The sequence below is a fragment of the Pavona decussata genome, unplaced genomic scaffold (assembly GCF_977016875.1).
Source record: "Pavona decussata unplaced genomic scaffold, jaPavDecu1.1 SCAFFOLD_141, whole genome shotgun sequence".
NCBI classification, from domain to species: domain Eukaryota; kingdom Metazoa; phylum Cnidaria; class Anthozoa; order Scleractinia; family Agariciidae; genus Pavona; species Pavona decussata.
The window spans coordinates 483,062-492,765 of NW_028145554.1; the positions used below are offsets into that span (position 1 = coordinate 483,062).

General features: G+C 37.9%; 1 protein-coding gene across 6 annotated transcripts in view; it reads right to left on the bottom strand.

The window, feature by feature from the left end:
• Positions 1-9,704, bottom strand: part of LOC146466717 (ras association domain-containing protein 2-like) — a 29,309-nt gene extending 19,605 nt beyond the window's left edge. For 2 of the 6 annotated variants that reach the window (XM_085126919.1, XM_085126918.1), the window contains exons 1-2: positions 742-827; positions 407-663 (exon numbers count right to left, since the gene is read on the bottom strand). In XM_085126919.1, coding sequence (XP_084983045.1) covers positions 407-663; positions 742-812 — 328 coding nt within the window. In that variant the 5' untranslated portion in view covers positions 813-827. Of the gene's footprint in view, positions 1-406; positions 664-741; positions 828-1,877; positions 1,991-5,815; positions 5,987-9,401 lie in introns of those variants that run through there. The other 4 variants (XM_085126922.1, XM_085126920.1, XM_085126921.1 and 1 more) reach the window with 4 other exon arrangements.

A 9,704-nucleotide genomic window follows, 5' to 3' on the forward strand; every position in this document is an offset into this window, starting at 1 on the left:
ATCGTTTTGAGCGTAAAAACATTGCGTTGCTGTAGTTCTGGTTCTTGACTAGCAACAAAGACATTGCTAGCAATCTTGGCCTTCTTTGCAAGACAAAATATTTTGCCTTGTGTGAAAGGAAGTGACAGAAATCCAAAACTCATGGAAGTTAACTTAACACAATATCTACGTGGTTCCACAAAATACTACGAGTGTTCTTCCTGTTTTTGCGTTTTTGCAATTAAGAAAATGTTAGAAATTAAACAGTAAAAAGGCTGGCCTTATTGGTGCTGGTTAACAGGGCTGATAATCAATAGCCTTTCTATTGTAGCAAACTGCTATAATTATAAATTTCAGTGACGCGATTCAGAGGATATGCGAGTTCACGATATTGCAGCTCCGGCTACTTCTTAAATTAAGAACATACCTTTGCTGTTAAAAGATCTGCTTCGTCCAACTTTGCCGGACTTTGAGCCTTTACCAGTGCCCAGTTTATCGGAGGCTTGGGACAGCACTCGAGGCGTACGTGGCGATCCCCGAGGAATGAGGGATTTCCGTTCGCCCAGTAACGGCGAATTCGGCGCGCTTCGGGACTTGAAAAAGCGTGCATCTGGTGGTGGAAGGTAATCATTACTCTTAGGTCCTGGCTTGCCACAGTGCTCGTGATAAATTGAAGGCATTTTTCTGTTGAAAGAAGAAGAATAAAAGCGATACGAGATGAAATCTAAAGAGGTTAGAACTTAAACTTCACAATATCTTTACCTGTCGTTACTGCTTAAACCATTTGATTTGGCGGCCGCAGCCGCATTGTATTTCTTCCTATAAGTAATCATGTTTTGTCAAAAATCTATATTTTAACTGAAAATCAAATATACAAGAGAGGCCGGTGTGTGATTGTTGCGTTACAAATATTGCGTTACAGCAACTTTGTTATGTTTTATTTACACCTGTGCAGGTACCTGCATTAACGCAAATTGCTTTAATTAAACGACACCTGTGATCTGTTTAACGTTTTCATTTAAAAAATATAACGGGCACGCATTCATCAACAACGTATCAAGAAATATTTTACTAATGTGAGCTGTTGTTGACGTATTTCTACCTTGTGACTTCGTGGAGCGTGGAGTGCGTGTGGAGCGTGGAGTACGTGTGGGGCGTGCTCGTGATAACCGGAAAACGTGCGAGAAACGTATATAATTTGCGCCTTATTCTTTATTTGCTGATCACAAAGATAAATAAACCCACTAAAGGTCAGGTCAGGATACTTTGTTGCTCATGGCTACCATATCGTGCCCACTAGCAGTATTTGTTTCCGTAGCAACTCATTTCTCAACAAACAAATTTTATAGTAACCTCAAACAGGAAAGCGATGGGATATTTGGGTGGTATTTGATGTAAAATCAATACAGCTTCTCAATGCATCCAGTTTGGTTATCCTCGTCCGACCATCCTTTTACACATTGCGTATTGATAAAGATATCTTATTCAGTGAGCTCGAGTTAAGTGCAACAGGTGTTTCCGCTCGGTAGCCACGCACGATGCCAATTTTTATTTTGGACCAAAGAGATTGTCGGCCGAAAGAGCAACACTTCGCTTCCCGACGACGACTGTTTCCCGAAAGCATGCGAGAGAAGGCACTTTGCATTTAGTCCAAATTTTTGGTTAGAAATTAGGGAAATTTTCCCTGGCAAACGGAAAGGATATTTTTCATCTGAGCGAAGATACACCAGTGAAAAATAATGTGCACAGGATCTATCAGCGTCCTGATTGTACCAGCAGGTTTAATCGGCGCTTAATTGCAATTTCTTTAACTTGGACAAGCTAGCTAGTCGACTAAAATTAACAAATGCATGACAAATTCAAAAGTTCAATTTCCAACTATTCACCGATGTACTTACAATTCTGTGAGTCGTAATCCCGTGTCTGGCACATTAATTTCCTAATTTCTAGCGAGAGTGTATACAAATTAACTGTTTCCTCTCTGTCTCCCTCATCAAGCTCGTTTCCAGTCGCCCGAATAGGCGCTATTTACTCATTGGCCACCGCCAATCACTTGGTGGGAATTACACACTGCACACGTGACTTATTTTCGTTTACAAGAAAAAGTAATACCGTATTTCCGCCCACCTCGAATAAGCGTCCACCCCCTCCTATACTAGCCCAGCCTGAAGTAAGAGATACGGTGGTCAATGAAGTTTTATATCGTTTATGGCTTGTTCATGTTAGCTTTTGCACTTTTTTGACTTGTTCAAACGAAATAACTTGTTATCCCTTGTTTTGTTATTCTCTAAAACTGTAATTACTTGCTGAAAATGTGAGGAAAATAATAAGCGTCCACCCTCGAATAAGCGCCCACCTTCGAATAGCCGCCCACCATCGAATTAGCGCCCTGGTTAATCGAACAAACAATGATTAATGTCAACGAACTGCAGAACATGAGGAAGTTCTTTTCAGCCAGTTCAACTTGCAATTCCATTGGTGGAAAGAAAACCTACGTGATGGCGCAAAAGGACAACAAATTGGAAATTATCTGCAGATGGACGGTAATTTCCGTTCTAAAAAAAGGAGCAAGGCTGATTTCACGGTCAGGGAAGTATATTTTCCAATATTTCGAAAGGCACGGTCTTTCTTCTTCAGGGTATGTTTGAGACTAACCCTGTGGCAAGATACTTTACAATTTTAAACAGTTACAATAGATACCTGAAAAACGTAGGCTAAAGTGACATCAACAAAAACGTTACAATTTGGAAATACAACTGGTAAGTAGGTATAAGCAAAATAGCTAACGTTACAACGTGGAACGAAAAAGCTGGCGTACCTCCAAAGGTCGACAACTTGTTTCGAAAAGTTTCCGTTTAATCCGCACCTACTATTTGCATTTGAAGCAGTTAAACCGAACCTTTTGGCTGATTGGAAAGTGCTTCTGGTACTCAAGCCCCGGGGGAGGGGGGGGCTACTCCCTTATATAAGGTATATAGGTATGTGCCGCCCCAAAGGGTATGGTTTTTGAGCCGTTTTGATCTGAAAATGGGTATAGATTTTGACCATTACGGTCTGAAATCGGGTCGGGTTTTTGGGGCCGGGAACATTAACGAAAGCTTACAAACATATTTTTCTTCTCAGTACGTAACTGGAACGACTAACTGATAGCGAGAAAAAGAAATAGATAAACTATGTCATTCCAGCTTACTTGTACTCCTTGCGTCATCTTCCGCTCGGCACTGATGCATAAATATCACGTCTGAAAACGGGTATGAATTTTAGAGGTCAGGTCTGAAAACGGGTGTGGAAAATGGCATGTTTAGGTCTGAAATAGGGTCGGGATTTGAAGACCCTGGCGGCACACCCCCACCAAGAATTCCGAGGAGCACCCCCCCCCCCCCCCCATGGGACTCAAGGTAACGATATTACTTCTCCTAGCCTGCAGAACAGGCGTTATTTCTTATTATTATTATTTTTTTTTTGCGTTTTCGGGCGTCCGGAGGCAAGCGCGAGGCGCGAGTCACGCGCGATGGAAGGGACGTGACTCGCGCTCCGCTCGCCTGAAAAACGCAAAAAGATAACGCCAGTTCTGCAGGCTATTCTTCTCCCAACCGAAAACTCAAGTCAGACGGAAATAAATCCACCCTTTAGTTCGTTCCGATACAACATCATTTTAGGACATAAGTAAACCTCTTCGCAGTTGACTCGCAGGGTTTTTGCTACGCCTTTTGGTTACAACTGCAATAAGTTTAGACAACAAAAACAAAACAGGCAAATTTGCTCTAAGAGCATCTGGCAAGTGGTTTCTTAAAGAATTAGGAACAAACCGCAATTAGCTTCTCCCAATTTTTGTAATACACATGGGGAGAACTAGAAAAAAATTAGCAATTTTTTTCTTCAAGTTGCAATTCATTTCTACCTGGCCATCCGTTGCCAAAGATGAAACACGCTTGTTTTTCTTCACAGTCTAATCGAAATTTTCTTGGTTTTATTTTCCGTTGTTTTCTTCTGCAGCCTGTAAAATAGGTTAAATTTCGAGAGAAGAAATTATTCCGGCAATTTATTTTCGCTATTTGTCAAACGATGGCAAAAATTGCGAAAACTTGTTTTTGACGCAATAAATAGCTTCCTTAAGGGCAGTGTCACCTATTTTAGTCTCACTTTGAATGTCCAAAAACATATTTGAATCGTTGGAATCCTTAAAATAATGGCTCAGTTTTGTTAACAATAACGCTACTAGTGCACAGAAACTAGTATAAATTATGTTTGGTTGCGGATGTTATGATGTGCTTAAATGGAATTTCTGCTCTCAATCAAAATGAATGATGTGATGCATTTTTTTCTTAACTCTCATATGTAAGGTAATGCATAGGCTCGATTTCGTAGTTTCTTCTTTTGTTATCTTAATAATTTTTTTCTTCTCCTCTTTTCTTTTTCTCGATTACTTAGTTGTCTTTTTTTCCTCTTTTAACTTAACAGAAAAGCACTTTGTAAAATTCAAATACTGTATAAGTGTAAGTAATTTATTTAAGTGTAAGCAACCTAAGTGTATTTACGTATTTAAATAAAGCGTGAGAAAAAAAAAATGTTTGGTTGCGGATGGCTAGGATGGAAATGGATTGCAACTTGAAAAAACTGACCATTTTTTTCAAGTTCTTCTTGTGTATTTTAGAGAAGTCGCTAAAAACTGATTATAGTCAGTTCTTCCTTGGAGATTCAGAAATCCCTTAATATTTACTTCCCGGTGTTCTAAGGGTAATTTCATGTTAGCAAAAACGCTTTTCGTCAAATATTTGAACATTTTTTGACCAAAATAACTAAAATACAGCGAAATCGCTGTGACGATGCCCGCCACTTTACAAACAGGTTTTTAACCACCCGCCGTGCTTGCATGTCCCGTACATATCCCCTTTTTACAGAGTCCAGATTATAACCGAGGAAGCACCTGTTGCAGATGGAATTTGATGGAGACGCCCAGGCATAATAATGAGCGTTTTCGAAGCGGAAAAAATGCATATTGTTTACAAAGCTTTTAGTGAATAAAACATGAAAAGTCAGGTGTCAAAACGCAAGCTATCTCGATTCAATAACTCTATAACTTCGAAAACAGTTTGTTTGTTTCTTCGTGAGTAAATTTGGCTTCGCTGAGCGTTTGCGCACAGGAAGAGAAAAAAATAGGCAAATTTGTAATGATTAATCTAAGATTTAATGTAAAATATAAGTACAAACTTGCTCCGCCTTTTCCTGAGTAAACTAAAGCATTGCATATTTCAACAGCATGCATTCGCATGAATTCCCAAAACAATGTATGTTGCTAGTACAAAAAAAGTACTATGAAATATATTTAAAACAATAAACATTATTTCGGTAAAAATGTAAGAAAAATGTGTACAGTGGAGCACAAAACACCAGAGGTTAGACATTCTGAAGTTTCGGTTAACTTCAGCGACCATTTTTCACAGTCTCGGCGCAACCCTTGCTATTTTCGTTTCGTTTTGAAAATAGCAGTTGAGCTGTGAAGGTGTAATCGTTTCTTCTGCTCGACACACTGAATAGGGCATGTTCACATCATCAGGTTAAAACTATTTCACTTTCAAATAACATACAACTAAGTACATGGCAAGACTAACCGTTTATCAACGTTTGCAAACATTGATATCATGTAAAAGCATACACATTATATCAAAACAAAAATAGAAGCCGAGGTGACAACGAGAAAGCGAAAAATATATAATACGACTGATATTGGTTTCTGTGAAGTATTAAATAAAAATGGCTTGGTATTGCCGGCTAAAGAATTATTAAAATTATTTTAAGTAGACGGATAGAAAACAACATGCAGATTTGTACATACGCCGACGGTGATGAATGAAGAAAATTCTTCAAAGTGCGAAGTAGTTCAATCATGTTGATAAGTGACTTTGAAAGGAAAACACTACCACAACGCCGCCAACCTGCTTCTTCTAAAATCACGATGATCGGTAAAATCTCTGGATTGTTTTCGTCGTAAAAAATGAATCCAATCTTTTCGTGTCTCAGACGGCTATATACCAGCCTTTGACAAGTACAGCTGTCTCAGTCGCGAATTTCGCTGTCAAATTGTGTTATGTCTTGCAGATTATGGAAGGAAATTTTCAGCCAATCAGGTCGATTGGTCAATGTCCCTGTGCTCGTTATCATGTAATTATCGCAGCATATAAAACAACAGAAATAAAGTGGGAGATTGAAAGTAACATCCGTCTATTGACAGAATGCTATAACTTTCAATAAGGCGCCAAGTGTATGAAGGTTTTGAGAGAACTTGTGGGCGTTTTTGGAATTGCAGAACAAATACTAGTCAACTGTAGGAAATAACAGAAGCGAAGTAATGATCGCGAAATGTTTTCAAAAAAGTACTTAACTGTAACAACCTTGACTTATATGAACTGCTTTGTATATTGTACCGAACGCAACAACATAAGATTGTTTTGAAATTTTGATTGTCAATAAATTCTGAATTTGCGATATTTACTTGGCAATTTCCATAAAGGGGTAAGTTTTTGCCGAAAATATAAATTTTGTGATCGGTTTTTTAGCCACAAATATAAAATTCACCAAAATAATGTCAACCATTAGGAAACACCAACAGAAAAGCTTCACATCGAGATTTATTCGAACAAGCACTCCGGGCGTTTATTTCAAATTCCGTATACATCAACATACTAGCTTGAGTTTTCGACAACTTTTTTTTTCTAATTGGCGGCAAACTGTGGTGGTATTTCAAGATTATTTTACCTCCGGCGAACATTATCTCCAACTTGATCTTTACATTGGCAAGCTAAGGGATTGGTAGGTCTCGTTTTCGAAATGCGTTTATTGAAAAGTTACTTTAAAGCGATGGAAAGACGTGAAAGCCACCTCGTTTACCTTCTGATAAAGAAGCCCAAGGAGCTTGCATTATTAAAAATCGGAATAAGTATATGCAGGCTGTGCAGCATTAAAGCTGTTTTGATTTTAATTGATGTTAAAGAGGGAAATAGTCCAAAGTAAAACGACCAACGGCATCGTGAATTACCCAAGGGCATGTACGAACTCAAGAAGAGCTCTTGGAAGTTTCGAAAGTACGCTCTCATTTTATACCGTACGTAAGACAATTATTTTCTGCAGTATAGCGAAAATGAAAAAGAAAAAGGAAATAGAAACGTTTTCTAAAAGGCCAAGGATGACGTTTAGTTATTCACGTTTCTGTGATCATGTTGTTATTTTGTATCAATTTTCATCCAGTGTCTGAAACATAGCTGGAAAAAATAATAAAATAAAAAAACTTTTGTACACTTGAGCAACTACTTCTTGGGGTGACAAAAAATAAGTTTCTACACGAAATAGATTAAACTATTTTTGTTGTTTTTTTTTTCCCTTTACGTTATTGGCAATGTTTACGTATATATGATGCGTTCCACACAAAAAGATACCCGCGGGAAAATTTTTAATGTTTTTGGTCACCTTTTTTATAACAAGGTGTCTCTTGTCATGTATGAAGAAAGAAAGAAACGCCAGTTTCAAAACAAAGGTCATGTCGGAAAAGGCCATCATAATTGTCCATTTTTCTGGAGTAGTTAATCAGTGATAAAATGAAACAAGATAAGACTATACTGCTGCCATCTTCTATGTACATGATACATTTCCTGTAGATAACATGGAGTATAAACATATCTAAGCAGAAGAATCATTTCATCCGGCCGGCCGGGCGTAAAAGTTCGAAATCTTTATGATTTCGTCAACTCTCGCGTTGTGGACACCTCGCTATTAATACGGACAGTAGCTAAATCCCCGGCAAAAATGAATCACAGACGTTTGGCTGAAATACATTCCCGCTATTACGGACTCTCGCTATAAAGGACACTAACTCGCGGTCCCGAGGGTGTCCGCAATGAAAAGGAGTTGACTGTACACAAGACCTGGTTTGTAAGAATGTAGGTAATTTCTTAAGAACAATAAAATAAATCAAGGTGTGAACGTGCAAATATGTTCAGTTTTCAAACAAAATGTTTGGCACGATTGCAGGCAGCTTGAGCCCTTCAGCCGTTCAGTTGCGGACTCAGCGAACTCTTGAAGCATTTAAAAAATCAGACCATTCACGTTTCCCTCGGCACTGTTTCTTTAAGACAGAAAATTGGTCATTTCTGGCAAACTTTTTTGTTTAAAAACTGAACATATTTGTCCTTTCACACCTTTTTTCATTGTTCCTCAGGAATTACCGACATTCTCACAAACCAGTACTTGTGGTCATTTAAAATATCACGTTTACTTTGCATTAATAATGAAGAAACGTCAAACACTATTTTATTATTTCTAATTTTCATCAGTTTCATATTAAAATTTTTGTCAAAATTTTCACTTATTACAATAAACAACAGCTCTGAAAAGTCCAAGCACTGCTCTGAAGCTTTCGTCTCAATGCTCAGTCTTTGGAATGTCGTACGGCTTTGCAACATCTTTCAGTAACTCATAATAAACTCTCAACATACTTTCTCGAAAGTTACAGCTGGAAAAAAATTGAGGTTGAGAGAAAAACGAAAAAAAAAATCCTGAAGCTTACTAGTTAGCTACGAATTGCTCGAGAAGAAGGCACAAAGTGACTTGTCACTCAATATTGTACTTTCACTCAACAACTGCGAATTTTCACTTTTAAATTTAGAAAGAAAAAATATTTATCGATGTATAGTTTAACCCCGAAATAATTACTGAAAATTTCAAACATCAGAAAAATCTGGACGAAATGTACATAATCGTGTGTCAGGACTGAGTAATTGCTCTTTTTACAAGTCAGTTTATGTTTGTTATGGTAATAATAATTTCAATCAAATATATACAAATCCATCACTTCATCAAAGACAATGTAGAAAGCTATTCTAAATATAAATTACCACAAAAGAAATCCTTTTATCACCACCTGTGTAAAATGAATGTTTTTGAGGTGCCCCCTGTGGGTAATGAGTTATTAGAATTCAGTAAAACGGTTCATTTAAAGTAATTAATACCAAAAATTTCGATCAATCAAATGAAAAACGAAGGCAAACATGAAACGACAAGACGCCCGGATAATCGCCTGATAATCACTAGTTATAAAAGAAGGTGGATTACTGGAATTCATAAAGCTTTATGCATTGATAATACAACAGCAAACAAACGGTTGGTAGTGTACCGAATACCTGATAAATGGTTATTCGACGATAAAGATAAGATTTATACGCAGCAGACATGCTAGATCGGAGATCGGTAACGACATAACTAACAATGTTTACGTCTCCTGTCTCAACGTTACTCAGTCACACTGGAACACAACATAAAAAAACTCGATTCCTAACTAACTCTCGATGTAGATTATACAATCCTCGAGACAGTACATTATTATGAATAACCAGCACAATGAACGCGAATTAATAAGCAATCTTACTCACCTTTCGAATCCACAAGTAGTTGACCTCAAATGCTTTCAAACGCTCCTCCTGTCTGGAAGAAAACTATTAATATAAGGCAAAAGCTTAAGCTTATGACAAAACGAAAACTTTTCTGTTTCAGCTCGGCTGGCTTGTGTCCAAGCGGATAACAAAGGCGAAATTTATCTCAAATCAACAAAGAGTTTACGGTTGAAAGCTCAATCCGACGTGAATGTACATGTGGTTGTGGCACCAAAACGTCAAGAAATGACGATCATTCAATGGAACTAATGGCCCACAGGTCACCGGCAAAGGGAAAAGCCA